The 15627-nt window shown below is 40.1% G+C and overlaps 1 protein-coding gene across 1 annotated transcript in view; it reads left to right on the top strand.

Moving 5' to 3' along the window:
• The window catches only part of DOCK1 (dedicator of cytokinesis 1), a 1311419-nt gene that overhangs the window by 244337 nt on the left and 1051455 nt on the right, over positions 1–15627 (top strand). Inside the window, exons 9-12 of the mRNA XM_078643512.1 lie at positions 433–514; positions 890–1025; positions 2168–2243; positions 9207–9286. Of these exons, the coding sequence (XP_078499638.1) occupies positions 433–514; positions 890–1025; positions 2168–2243; positions 9207–9286 (374 nt within the window). The remainder of the gene's footprint in view (positions 1–432; positions 515–889; positions 1026–2167; positions 2244–9206; positions 9287–15627) is intronic.

The raw sequence follows: 15627 nt of genomic DNA, 5'->3' as shown, positions 1-15627 counted from the left end.
GTTCAATGGACTGGCCTGTAATTAAATAGGTAGAAATTGCATGTATTGTTTTCATTGTACATAGCGAGGAGTCCAGCTTGTTTATTTAAAAGTCAAACAAGGCTTCATGACGCTAACGTATTTTGCACAAACTGGCCATATGCTCTCAGAAGGAGGGGCACATCTTGCAATGTTATTGATTTGTTACTAGCGTCATTAAGTTAAAGCGCAATTTGTATTGTGGTATCTGTAACACTTTTCGTAGATTTTCTAATATTCTCTGCTGTACTACAATTAAGTTCCTTAAAATATGACATTTAAGCATTTCATGTTTACTGCTTCATTAAAACAATGTATAAATATCTACAAATCTGTTGAAGTAGTTGAATTTTTGCTAAATGAGGTCAAATGGTAGCCGCAATAAGAATTCCCTTTTTTTATATTTTTCTGCAGCGAAAACTATCTTGTGCGATGGTCCAGTTCAGGATTACCAATAGACATAGATAGGTTACACAATCTAAGAGCAGTATTTACAGTAAGTTTAATTTCGTTCTTTGATTCATTATCATGTTATCTTCTTTCTTGGAGTCTGTCTCTTGCTTCTCCTTTTGTTGAGCTAACCTTTTATCTCAAAACACTTTTCGATGTCTGTGAATAGGTTAAAAATAATGTAGAATTGTTTTGAGTGTTACATTTTGTGTTCAGTATGTGTTTTAAGCTATAACCAATGCATATATGATTTGCCAGTAAACAGAATTACATTTCCAGAGGTGATTGGTATCATTAAATAGTTATCAAGATGCTTTTGTTAGATGAAAATATTAAATTGGTGGCATAGAGTGTGTGAAGATTTTCTTCGCAATACATTATGAAATGCTTTCAAAATAATTCACGAATAATACGTATTTAGGACCTTGGGAGTAAGGACCTGAAAAGAGAGAAGATATGCTACGTGTGTCAGATTGTGAGATTAGGACGTATGGAACTAAGAGACAACAATACAAGAAAACTGACATCAGGATTACGGCGGCCCTTCGGAGTTGCAGGTATTATTGAATTGAAAAATATTCACTGTTAATGGTCGTCATAATCCAATATACTTCACAATCTCACTCCTTGCACTGTGATTATAAACTGTGTTTGGAAAAAATATTCAGTTGAGTTTATATATATTTAGCGTCATTTGTGTGATGTCTTTTAGTACACAATAACAGATGTTCCAATAGCCAAGTTACCTCTACAGACACTTTGAAAAGCCCTTCCCATTTTTCCTGGCCAGTGTGGTGCAAAGTTATGGAAAAATAGTTGGGCTCAACCTCCGACCCATACATTGTTCCTATACTTCCACAAGCTTTCAAAATATACACTGTCCTGTTCTATTTAGAAAAGAAAAAAAAAGATCTTCCTCTTTCCCTGATAGTAAAACAAACATTGCCTTCAGCAAGCTTAATCCATGCAGCCTTCCATACCTTGCAAAACACTTACGTTTCTTTGCAAGTACAAAACTTTCCAATATTTGCAAACATGGGCCACTTTTTTCAGCTTTCCAATTCATTGTAGGGGCCACTTTTATTTTGGTACCCGGGCCTAATTTCTGTCTCAGTCCAACCCAGGTTATTTGTCATTTTACAGCCTGACCAGCCCTAGATAAAATTAGATTTAGATATTTCACGCCATTCCTGGGAATCTTTTTTAGTGTGTTAAAAGACATTCTGATAGCAGGAAAGCAGCGGGTACCTAAAAGTAAGTTTCCCTTTTCTTTGCTTAAATTCTGTTTTGTTCGGTTATAATTCAATGAACATGTGAACACATATATAATTTACAATCAACACAAAGTGCCAAAAACTGTAAAGAACAGTTAACAAACTACACACAGCAGCAATGTTATTCTGTTAAAATGTCTTTTTATGGCACGTCATTTTGGTGGAAATTTTATACTGGAAAAATATTTAATTGTTTTTAATAAACCTAGGGAAAGCGCATTATTCTTTCTGTTATGTATTTGGCTTATCAAGATTTTCTTTTCTTTTGTTGAACTGACCTCTTACACTGACTTGAAAGGAATTCTGCTGTGTATAGAGGAATAACGCAGAAAAGTTAAAATTAAATTTTATTAATTAAGCAAGTCTTTGATACATTATGTTTGCATCGCGGCTGTGTTTAATGAACCGACTTTTCATGATTGCAGTAATGGATGTCACAGACATAATTACTGGAAAAGTCGACCATGATGAAGATAAACAACACTTTATTCCATTTCAACCGTAAGTACAGAGTTCCTGAGAATCCTCTGAGGTGATTCTGAAAGGATTTGATTATGAGAAGGCGAAATGCCCTGCAAAGTTAATTAACTTTTGATGTTGACCTGCCAGATATAGAGCTCCAGTATATATGTGGATTGCTATCGGACGTGGAACTGGGAAAAGCAATATTCGGTGCGGAAAGATTCACGACATTTCTATGCTCTCTGGTCCTACGATAAATGTACATTCAATATGTTTGTGAAATATGCATTTGTATTGTGTAGCACTTTCTTGATCAGGCTACATGTGGAAATGAAAGATGTGGCCTAACGGCTAAAGTGGTCGGCCTCGAAGCTGGGGAATCGGGTTCAAGTCTCCGCAGGGACGGTGAACATCCTTTGATTCTGAGCAGATCACTTAAACTCCCCGTGCCTAACAAAACATTAATGTGCCCGTCTGTAACACAACTGGTGCTCATGTAAAGCCCTCTGATAAAGCAGTTTAATTGGTATGATCTTGATTCATACTGATATGAACTCTACTTAGGGTACGGAGACAGTACATAATGCTTGATACTTAATAAAACCTCTGCCTTGAGTGTAAAAGAAAAACCACAGACACCTACCCCATGTTTTTTTTTTTTAAGTTTGATTTATTGAAGATAAAAGGAAAGGGGAGGGGGGAGGGAAAAAAAGAAGAAACAAGAAGAAGGATATGACAATAATTACAACTTAAGGAAAATCACATTGCTATTACAATAAAATCTCATAAAGGGGAAAAATCATAATAGCTACTACAATAAAATCTCATAAAAAGCAAGTAAAATGAGCATGAAATGACATGAGCAAAAAGTATATAAGAAATACAAACGCACTATATGATAATAATGGGAATAAAATGTAAGCAAAGGTAAACAAAATTCATGGTGGCTTGCGGACCTCAACAACATCAGGATCCATGGAGGAGCATGCTGGAGCAGTGGAGGAAAGGTATGTTACCAAAGGAAGCAATATAAGGTCCCGTTTATTGGCCAGGGAAACAGGAGATACAAAATTGGTGTCTAGCCGGTGATGGAAACAAACTGCATTCGACCAAGAACGATAAGACACGTTCACAGCCTGTTTCCAATGAGACGTAATAGAGTGTAAAGCAACAGCTATTAAGAGGTCAAGGAGTTGGTAATGGCTAGTAGATTGAGGAAGGTCAGGTGAAATGGAACCCAGAAAAACAAGAGCTGGCGAGAAGGGGATCTGAAAATGGAAAATCTTTTGCATTTGGGTCCATACAGAAGTCCAGAACTTGGATATATGTGGACAATCAAAAAGCATGTGTTTTAAGTCTGCTGGGGAAAAGGGGCAAGACCAACAGGTAGGGGGAGTCTCCGATGAAAAACGGGACAGGGAAAGAGGGGTAAACAAAACTCTGTTATAAATAAAGTATAACGTTTGAGTAGTATTAGCAGCTCTAGAGGCTTTATGGAGTCTGGTCCAGATCTTATCCCAAAGAAGAACGGACCAGTTTTGAGAAAGATCGGACTCCCAAGCAATCTCAAGTTTAGATTTCGCTCGATCAACTGTGTGACAGAAGGAATTATAAAGAGAAGAAGCGCAGGGGGTAGATTCTAATAAGGAGGAAGTGGCTTTACAATCGAGAGGTAGATCATTGGATATCGGCAATGAGTGGAGATAAGAGTTGAGAACAGGTAAAAGCAAGTTATATTGTGAACAGGCACTGGGGGGGTAACTGAAAAGAGGACTGAAGTTCCGAGAAAGACAGAGGTACATTGTGAGAAAGCAATTGAGAGATCCAGCAGATTCCTCGAGAGTGCCAGACCTTCCAATAAATAGTACGATTGCGAATTTTAAGATGAGAGTTAAACCAGATAGGTTGTTCATTGAAAGAAAGAAGGGAAGGGTAAGATGAAGATACAAAGGGATGAAGAAGAGCACGACAATGAGATAAAATAGGGGTGTGCAGCCGAGCGGGGTAAGACGTGAAGGACGTAAGTTCACGGAACGTGAAGGGAGAAATAAAGGAAGATTCCATAGTCAACCATAAGGGAGGATAAAAGGGAGGTTCATTCAAAAGCCATCTGGTTGTTTGTTTCATAGAAAAAGCACAATGATATTCTCTAAAATCAGGAAAGCGTACACCAGCTTGAGCCTTATCTTTCCGAAGAGTAGCAGTGGCTATCCTAGGACGCTTGCCATGCCAAAGGAATTTTAAAAGCAGAGAGTCCATTTTTTTGAAAGAAGAAACCGGAATACGCAGTGGGAGCATAGAAAGGGTGTAGAGAAGGAGGGGAGAGAGCATCATCTTTATAGAGTTAAGTTGACCCCACCAGGATAAAAAGAGTGGGTGCCAACGTGTAATGGCCGTTTCCATCTTTTTAGTGATATAAGCAAAATTCAACTTGAGAGTGTCAGATAGACTAGGCGCAAACAAAACACCTAGATATTTAATTTTGGATGACTGCCGAGAGAAGCCAGATTGAGCGAAATGATGTTGTTGACAGAGAGGATTCAAAGGAAGGACGTCACATTTGTCAACATTTAGGCGATAACCAGAGACAGCGGAAAAGGAGGAGACTTGCTGCAGAAAGGGAGATAAAGATGAAAGGGGATCGGAGCAATAAAAGAGGATATCATCCGCATAAACTGAAAGTTTAACTTGATTGGAACCAAAATGAAATCCAGATATTTTATCATCCTGACGGATCTTAGTAAGAAAGGGTTCTAAAGCCAAAACAAATAAAAGAGGGGAAAGTGGACAGCCTTGACGTACACCTCTGTGTAGGGAGAAATATTCGGAAGTCATCCCATTAACAAAAATGGAAGCTTGGGGGTTAGAGTAGAGTAAAGAGATAAGAGAAATAAATTTAGAAGAAATGCCAAACCAACGAAGAGCTTGAAACATAAAATCCCATCCAATCCTGTCAAAAGCTTTTTCCGCATCTAAGGAGATAGCTGCGAAGGGGAGATCTAACTGCGAAGCTCTGCTGATAATATTAAGAAAGACTCGCGAGTTGTCTGAGGAAAGACGGCCCTTAACAAAGGAACAGGATTTTAGCTAGTATCTTATAGTCCGTGTTGACCAGAGACATCGGGCGATAATTCTTGCAAAGAGAGTGATCTTTATCCTCTTTGGGAATTAAGCAGAATAAAGCCTGCTGAAAGGAACCGCTCGAAGACTCTGCTGCAATAAAAGATTGGAATAGAAGTAGAAGTTTAGGAAGAAGGAGAGGGGCAAAATGACTATAAAATTCAATGGTGAAGCCGTCGGGACCAGGAGCTTTCCCATGCCTTAGTTTAGATACCGCAAGAGAGATCTCAGAAAGTGATATATCAAGATCCAAAGATTCTAAATTAACATGGGACGTTGGAGGAGAGGGAAGAGAATGAAAATAGGAAAGAAGATCCGAAGGTGTGGGAATCTGTTCAGAGGTGTACAGAGTATCATAGAATTTGACAAATTCGGAGAGAATTTCTTTGTCTTTAAAACAGGATTTACCTGAGGAGGTTCGTATAGATTCAATTTTCGTATGCTCTCTTATCTTTAAATAGTTGGCAAGGAGTTTCCCCATTTTATTTGCTGCCGTAGTATCGGGAATTGCATTTTAATAAAAGATTAGAGGCTGCTTCAGTTGTAAATTTGTTGAAGGAGATTTTCGCTTCAATAAGGTTTTTAAGAGAGGTGTCTGAATTAGAGGAGTAATAGTCGTGTTCTAGACGTTTAATCTCAGCCAAGATTTGAGCTGACTTGGCTTCCCTAAGTTTTTTCCGTCTTGCCACAAAATTGATAATAAAACCTCTAGATGCTGCTTTGAATGAGTCCCAAACCATGACAAAAGAGGAATCAGGAGTGTGATTAAGAAGGAAAAATTCAGTGGCAAAAGTAGAAAATTCAGAATAAAAAGTGGGATCTTGGAGCAGAGTGTTATTGAACCTCCATCTGCCCGAGGGAGGAGAGAACGGAAGGAGATCTAAATCTACAAAGACATGGGCATGTTCAGAGAGTAAAATGGAACCAATTTCGGAACGAATGGCATGCTGGGAGAGGGATTTGCTAAGGAAAATATGATCAATGCGAGATTGGGATTGGTGAGGGGGGGAGAAAAAACTATATTCTCGAAGGTCAGGGTTGCATAATCTCCAGATATCTACCAGAGCATTATTCTGGGAAGTTTTGACAAATTGTGAGTGCATCTTGGAGGGTACAAATCTGGCTTTAGAACGGCGGTCGAGAAAGGGGTCCATGAAATGATTACAGTCCCCACCGAACACAATATAATCCCCGGAAAGGGAAACTAGCTTGTCAGAGATAGAGGGCCAAAAGGATCTGTCAATTTCAGTAGGGGTGTATACATTAAAAAGAGTAAGGGGGATATTATCCATCAGCAAGTTAACAATGACCCAACGGCCAGTAACATCACATTCATGAGAAACCAAGGTAATATTTAACTTTTTATGTAACAAAATCACAACACCATTCTTCTTATCAACAGTGGGGGAGCAGAAAACATGACCCACCCAACAACGTTTAAGCTTTAAGGCCTCCTCCTCAGAAAGATGAGATTCCTGAAGGAAGGCGACATCAGTATGAAGTCTAGCAAGGTGTGATAATACCCTTTGCCTTTTAAAGGGATTATTTAATCCCTTAATGTTCCATGTTGTGACTCTGAATGAAACAGTACACAAAAGCAAGTAACAATAACATGCTCATTAAATGCAAAAATTGAGAAAAAACTGGTAAATTGGTGAAAGGAAGAGATGATGAAAATACTAGAAGAATAAAAGGAGAAGAAAAAGAGACCAGAAGGAACAGGAAAGAGAGAGAGTAGGAAAACCCCATGTTAAAGTTCATGACTTTAATCTCTGCAATACCAATAAGAGGTTAGCATATATAGTCACATGAAATGCCCATATTCCTGACCAACCATCCTCATACTTGTAAAATTTAGAGTTGCCCATTACCTCTTAATGTAGATGGTTCTGAAAACAAATGCCCTGTGTATTGCTATCACATTTTAGTGAGGTGTAGGGGCAGAGTAGATGTAGGCACAAGGAGGAGATGTGAATGGAGGAAGCAGATGAGGGAGCTAGCACTGATGCTTCTCTACAAAGCTGTTGTCCAGAGGTTCTCATGGCCCTTCAAGATGATTGTGTGGCAGCCCTCCCCTGTCTAGTGTTGGTGCAGTTTCAAGAGAAGAAACAGAGCTGACCCATGTGGCATTAGGGAGGGATTGAAAGAGTAAGGGGAGATGCCAGAGGTGTCTCCCCTCACTTCACCCTCCCCCTGTAAAGCCATCCCTTTATAATAGCACATGTAAAGGGATGATATGGTTCCTGAATACAACCTAATGAATTCATTGGACTCACACCCCCACCATTGGAACCGATTATTATCTGCTCATAAACTCACTTATGATATGAAAGAGCCATTACAAATGATATCACAAGTGATACTACATATCACCTTGGCATTGACATTGTTGGTATCACTCCGGATACAGTGTTATTTCTTTGCTTGCATATGTAGTACTGTGGTATTTAGTATAAATATTCTGAGTTCACGAACAGCCCATTTGGGTACAAGTCATGGTTTTCATGGGAGGGGGCAAGTTATGGTGTGTGTAGTAGATTATAACTGGCAAAAGAAAGGGATTTTCAGATCTTGTTGTAGAACCATAATGACACTTTAACTGTGATTCTTTGGATAGAGCCTACAGGCAGCTTTTAGCTGTCAAAGACCTATTGTGGACTTTACAAATATTTACAGTGGGCTTTGGGCCAGCCAAATATTTACAATGGGTTAGCTTTCTTGTTAATCTTATTTTCCTGCATATTATTCTTTAGCTATCCTTCATCTTCTTGTATTTGTCCCTCCCCTGGAGTATGCATGGGTGGTGATGCGTTCGCACACATACGTAATCATGTTGGGTTGCCGTAACATCATGACGCACATGTGTACATACATAATGATGCATGCATGCTCACAGATCAGATTTTTTTTAAACAAAATCTGCCAAAGCTGTACATTTAAGACCCTGATGTAAGACTTAGTTCTCTGATCCAGCTACTGTTGGAGAGTTAAGACTATAAAATGAGTACATTGGCTATTGAGTTGAAGGGCAGTAGTACCTGGGGCACCTGGACAACGGTGAAAAGGAACAGTTCCCACAATGTATCCTGTTCATTAACCAGTGACTGCTCCTACCCAAGAGCACAGGCTTCACAGCTAAACTAATGGACATTTCATTTCTCCTTTTGCATGATTATATCCCTTTATAGTTCATCTACAACAATGTTCCTAGACGCAACTAGTAAAATCAAATTTGGCAGCTAAATGGAATTTTTATATGTTCATTTGATTTATGACGGCTGCATAATTAAATGTTCTGTTTACATGGTATGGAAAATCTAAATTCATGTTATTGAATTTGTAATTATGGAATAAATATCATGGATAAAATATTGGTACTGCATTACATGAAGGTGCATCAGTATACATGTTACATTTTTTAATGTATCTTTACCAAACTAGTGCATCATTAGTTGTTAAATAAATGAAGGTGTTGGTAATCGCTATGTATTAAGCATAGAAAAAAAATTGATATCTAGGTCTATCTACCAACACTAATTTTCTGTCCTGATGCATGATTGTAATAACACCCGCTAATTATTTCGCAAAACTGGGAGGAAGTTTACTTTTCTTCTGTGAAGGAGATCATCATTGTCTCTATTAACGATCTTCCTATGTCTTTCTTGTCACCTTTTTCTCTTCTTTTGTTATTTGTTAACTAATAATTACTTTTTGTCACAACACGTGATATGATCATCTGTGTCCCCCTTGTTATTGTTATTTCTGGTTTTCTGTGCCCCTTTCCTTCCTGTGGTGTTGGTTGTTTTGTGCATACTCCAGGATAGCATTGGATGACGCCATTCGACAAAAGCAGCTGAACATTTCATCCCGTTTTTCACCCAGGGTGGCAGGAGAAAATGACTTCCTTCAGACTGTTATAAACAAAGTGATCGCAGCTAAAGATGTAAACTGCAAAGGACAGGGTAAGTTGTTACCAACTTTTTTTTTTGTAATTTGATAACATTTCAGATTTCCATCTTTTTATGCAGTTTGTTTTACTGACTGCAATTCTTTTCTCAAAGATGGCGAGAGGTGAAAGGTTCTCCCTCCCAAAGACAGCACTAAAATCGATTCCCTTCATTCCAGACCCGTGAAGTTTCCATTAAGGCGGTCACTAAACTTTCTTTTGCATAATTAAAGTAATACAACTTTCACTATTTTAGGACTGTTGCATATCAAGTAAAATAAAATGTTCAATCTTTTTGAATTGAGCTAAAAAATGAATCCTTTGTCACTTGGAGCATCGTGTAAAGTTCACATTCACTTTTAATGTTTTTTTAATTTGTTCATGTTAATTGCATGTGGGAAATGCTGGTATTGTACAGTATTCAGGTTGTCTAGTGACATTTTTTACAAGCATTGAAACTATGATTAATTTAGAAGACAGCATCTTTTCTATAAAGCACAAAGAGATTAATTTACTAAAAATTGGTTCATAAAAGGTGGTTGCAATCTGTCCTCAGACTTTTTGCAAATCATCCTAAGTACAATTATGTTGGTTCTCAAAATTCCAGATTGCCGAATGATCAGCCTAAAAAACATTCATTGCAACCCCTCTGAGATTGACCAGTCACAGTCTTCATCATCATCAAATTCTTTATTTCTTTCAATTAAGAGCATAAAAACACATACATCCATAATCACAGTTAATTTTGATAAGAGCAGTATACATAAACAATCACAGAAAAAAAAATCATATAGCAGCTTACAAAATTATATAAAATAATAACGCATCTCAATGCCACGGAAACTATTTCATAAGAGAAAGTGCAAAGATGCAATAAGGTAGTTTAGACAGCTCATACGAAACAAAAACATTGCATAGCATCAATCTGCGCCGTATATATAACTAGTTATTCTCGGAGAGAATACAATAATAGTACAAAACTATGTTCTAGGCGTTATTCAGAGCTAAAATGTAATCAAATTGAACAACAAACCCCAATCCAATGCGAGAAGATGGCTATTAAGTAGTTCACTGTATTTTCCCAGGACTAGTGGCTTCTGCTACTTGGACCTTCAGCGCAGCTGTTCTGAGAGACGAGACCCAGCTTAGATATCTTTCAAGTGCAAATACAATAGGCTCAGAGGTGTCAGACTTTAATATACGTAAAGTACCTGAGCACTGCTTCACTCCTAAGTTACGGCAGAGGGGCAGAATCAACCTGGATCTCAGTTTGCTATACATATGGCAGAATAATACAAAGTGCACCTCAGTTTTCAGCGTATTGGGGCGAAAGGGGCAATCACATTTCTGTTCCCCCTCCTTTCATCATTTCAAGGTGAAATCCCTGAGTTGCAACGTGCCAACCTGGAAGCGTATTTATCAAGAAACAGCTTGTGGTGCGGGGCACATTTGTGCCTTACAATGTATCCATCAGGCGTCGCTTTGTGCCACGTATTTTGTAGAACATGCTCCCATTAAATGTTTTTGATCTAGTTGGCCAGGTTCAAACCCTGAGCTTGCTGGGATCTTCCCAAATGCCCCCAAGCTTTAGCTCACTGCATAGAATTAACACAGTTTTAACCCATGGTTTGGTGTAATGCTTATCTATTAGCAGTAGCTACTGTAATGTAGCTTTAAGGGGTACAAGCTCTTGGGTTGTCCAGTTTCTACCCCAGAAAGACAGGATTTTCAATGAGCAATTTGATCAACCCTTTTAAGACTCAAATCCCATCTTAAGAGTGGGGTGCTGTTAGGGATGGTCAGAACTGATCTTATGAATGTATTTGCTGTTTTTTTAGTTGTGAGGTATCACTTGAGCGCCAGATTTCTGCCCCATACAAAGCACCTTCCAAGGCCATCAATCTCTAAACCTTCAGGGCGGGCGACACACCTCTGATAGTCGATGCTTCATATCTACTAACAATAGCGCGCTACTCTGTCTTAATATGATATTGACTTTTGCCAACTGAAGGTTCCATGAGATTTTGTCGGTAAGCCTATCTTCCAGATCGTCAAATCTCCAGATCTGATCTGTACTAGAGCCCTCCACAATCTTCTTGTTTCTAAAAGTGCGATGCGGGTAGATGGATGTAAATTTGGATTTGCCTGCATTAATCTCAAGCCCCCGGTCCCTGTTGAACCCCACAAAGTAGTTTAGAAATTCCTGCAAACCCATAGGGGTATGTGAGAGCAGCAAGGTGTCATCTACAAATAGCAGGACAAGGATGTGTTCACCAGCTATCCTGGGTGCATCATGCTGGCACTTTCCCAGGGTTTCCACGTCACCATTCATAAACAAAGAAAACGTGGGGGCCAATATGCAGCCCTGCTTCATCGCATTATTAACAAGGATCCTAGGGGAAAGGTCCCCCTGCGTGCTCCACCTAAGCTGGGCAAATGTGTATGTGTGAAGTCTGTCAAGGAGATTGAATTAATGGTATGGAATCCCCATTTGGCACAGTACAACCCAGAGAGTGTGGCTCGGTACTAGATCGAATGCTGCACTCATGTAAATAAAAGTCACATATCGGTGGTCCCTGTGGATGGTAACATACTTACAACATAAAACGAAAAATCTGGACGATAGTATCTATATTCTTGGGGAAGCCCTCCTGCAGGTGTGACAGGACCTGATGTGCAATCCACTCCTGCAAGTGAAATAAGACCTGCCTGCATAAAATGTTCTAGGTATTATCAATTAGGCTGATTGGCCTGTAGGTTGTAGGTGTGTCTTTTGGGCCTTTTTTGTGGAATAGGATAATGTTGCTGCCAGGCCACAACAATGGGATTGCCTTCCCAGGCATGATAGCATTGCTTAGCTAGTTCAGGTTTGGTACCCAGATTTCAGACTCAAAGTGGAATAAAACAACTGGGATGGTATCCGGGCCGGGGGCTTTCTCCTTCCTCAATTACAATCTGAAAAAGGGGTACTTGAGGCAAAAAGGGCAGGTGTCACTGTCGTTATGCTTTTGTCCATGCCCTCCCCTGAGGGTGGTGTCCTTGGCTCATAGTCTAACTCGAGCTGTATAGGGCTTTGAAATGATCAACGCATTGATCCATTGGGACATGCACTTCAGGAGAAATGGAGTTACCTTTACTGTTTGATGTCAATAATTTTCAGAAGAATCTCTAATCGTGTTTCCCCAGGACTTCTAGCATTTTGCTTCACTGCCCCTATTCTTAGTGACCTTAATGATGGTCAGTGTGGCCTTGTAGGCCTTCCTAGCCCTAAATACATCTATTTATGATCCTCCTCTGATTAGTCCCCCTTTTGTCTTTCTACACTCCTTGGTTAACCAAAGGCAACTCAAGGAGGCAACATGTTGAACATGGCTGCGTCCCAATCAAGGGGATTATACGTTTCAAAACAATTGATAGATCTTTGCAAGGAGCCTAGCATCCATGCTGGCGCTAGCCCACTTTATGTGCTTCAAGTGGCATTATGGAAGTGTAATTCACTTACTCTGGGGAATTATGAAACTGGCCTAATTTAAAAGCAGTGATTAGCGCATTGGGATCACTATCCCCGTGAGTATCACCCTCCATATCCATTGTATAGCGCCATAGTCTGAAATCATGCAGGATATAATCTATGTAATTGGTGTACATGCATCTTTTGAAAGTAAAATGAGGGTGATTATCAGATTTAGTGCCCCCATTGGCAGCTCTCAGGCCAAGGTCTAAGCAAAGGTGAAACATTTTACTTGTAACTTTTGGCCGTTTGAACACTGGTGTTCCTGTTAGTTCAGGTATGCCCCACTCCTCATCCGCCGTTATGGCTGTTTATCAAGGGGTTACAATTTAGTATTATAGCCCCCCCTATTACCAAGGGCTGCCATTATAAAGATCTGGCTTTTTGACAAAGACACAGCACCTCCAGCACCCAGATACCCATAGGGGTGACAGTACTGCGCTGTACAAATGCTGTTTGATTAATTAATTGAGGAATTGTGTATTCTGCCCTCTACTAATGCTTGAAGTGCGTCTATGGTTGAGGATTCCACACTTTACTGGACTGAGCGTTTGTTAATTTTAATCACAACTAGTTGTTTTAGTACAACATAACTATGAAATATCAGGAGAATGCCTAAGATGTCCCTTGATCCTGAGTCTAGTAGTTCCACCTTAAAGTTGTAGGAGTTTTTTCAGCCAAAATAGGTGAGATAACCTGGCCTATAAATTGGTTCAGTGGCCCATGTTTCCTGTAGCAAAATGATTTGGTGGCTATCCATAAATTCCCCCCATCCCAAATAATTTTGTTTAGACTGTAGCCCTGAGGCATTCCATGCCATGAGTTTGACTTCAAGATTTTGACTCCCTTCAGGTGTGACTAACAACGGGGATGTATGTTGGACCAAAGGAATAAATCAGGATTGTGTGGTTGATAACTCTCGAGCAATCTCTGGCGTTTTTTACCTCTCCCTCTCCAATGCAGGAACCCTACTGATTGCTAAACCAGGCTTTCCCCCCAGTAGAGGATGACCCAGCGTTAGGCTTAATATTAGTTAGGAATGTCCTGAGTAAGTCAGTCGACATCAGATGTAGCCACGGAACCCGGACCATCCGGCCTTGTTTTGTGGGCTGTTCTTTGTGGTCAGGACCGTACATCGACTGTCCTCAAGGACAGTTGTTGATGGTGGTTATATTTTAATGCATATATTCATGGCATTGTGTAGGGGCACTCTATGCTGTAGAGCAATCAGAACTCCATTTATTTTGCTGTTGGTTAGTCAATGCCTCCCAGCTTACGGCAAAAAGAAACGCGTAGCTTGCACAATGTCCTCCCTGATTATGGACCAACAGATACGTACTTTGCGTAACAAGTGGATTTTCTCATTGATTAGTGCTTCATAGCTTTTGAAGACCCCATAGCTTAATTAAGGGGCATTTGTTAAGAAGATTTCCTCCCCTATGTGGGCACTAGCTCTACTCTCATCTGGCAAATAGTATTGTGAGGCCGGGCTTTTACTCATCGAGGATGTAGTAGTATGTTCCTTCCCGTCAGGTTTCCTTGTGTCTTCTAGTAAGGATTGCGATGTAGTTGAGCTCATTGCTCCCTCCCCTTGCTGTATGCCATTGCCCTCCCACCTGTGTTCTTCTCCCATGTGATGGACGATTGGTCTAGAATTAGGAAGCCAAAAATAAATATACAGAATCCCTTCAGATATATAAAACCTAATTGTCAAAGAGAAATCAGCCTATTTTACCAAGCTAATCAGAGCAGCTTATAGATGTCCTAAAACCTTGTTTACCATGGTAAACAATCTAGCCAAACTGCCAGTCCCTCAAAACACCGTGGCCAGCCAGGAATTTGCAGTACCTTATTGAACACATTCCAAAACAAGGTCAAAGCTGTTCATGACTCTTTTTTACAACAGCCCAATGGTCAGATACAAACTCCTGCCCAACTCTATAAAACTACACCTATGCCATAGACGCAATCTGATGCGTTATCCTTGTTTACACCACTAACTACTGAAAAAACCCTACAGCTAATTGGAACCATTAAATCTGGCTCTCCAGCAGACACGTGTCCCCCTAAAATTTTACTTCTAACACCTGAGACATTTGCCCCCTTTAACAGTGATCTTTAATGCTATGATCACTTCTGGGAGATTTCCACTAGAATAGAAGAAAGCATCCATACTTCCATTATTAAAAAACCCACATTGAATATCGAGGACCCACTCGATTATAGACCGATCTCCAGACTCCCTTTTCCTTCAAAGGTGGTTGAAAAGGCCATCAATGTGGAACTCTGCTCCTACATCAATAATAACAACATTTTGGACCCCTTCCAATTTGGTTTTCACGCACATCGTAGCATGGAACTAGCGCTATTCACAGCCAATGAGGAGCTCAGATAGATGTTGGACAGCGCGGGTAGCGCCACCGTGGTCCTATTGGATCTATCAGCAGCTTTTGGCACTGTTCGACACGGGCTGAAGATGGACCATCTGGCAAGCAACGCTCTCCCTGCTTGGCTCCTTCCTATCTGAGCGGTCGCAGTGGGGTCTCACTAGGCAACTTCATATTCCCCCCTTCTCACTGCCATCTGAGGCTCCTGAGGGATATTCACAGAGCCCTGCACTTTTTAATCTATATGTCACTCTGTTGGCTAGACTAATAAAGTCATGGTTTCGCCCTAGTATCGTATGTCGACGATACACAAATAATTGTTTCTGTAAGTGGATCCTCCAATTCCACGGCCTGCAGATTTCAAGACTGCATGAGCCACATCTGGAATTGGATGTCAGACAACTGTCTGAAACTTAACTCTTCCAAAACATAGGTCCTACTGTTTGGCAACAGTCCTCA

The sequence above is a fragment of the Lissotriton helveticus genome, chromosome 5_1 (assembly GCF_964261635.1).
Source record: "Lissotriton helveticus chromosome 5_1, aLisHel1.1, whole genome shotgun sequence".
NCBI lineage: Eukaryota > Metazoa > Chordata > Amphibia > Caudata > Salamandridae > Lissotriton > Lissotriton helveticus.
The sequence above is the reverse complement of the archived record's forward strand: the minus strand, read 5'-3'. Positions and strand labels throughout refer to the sequence as shown.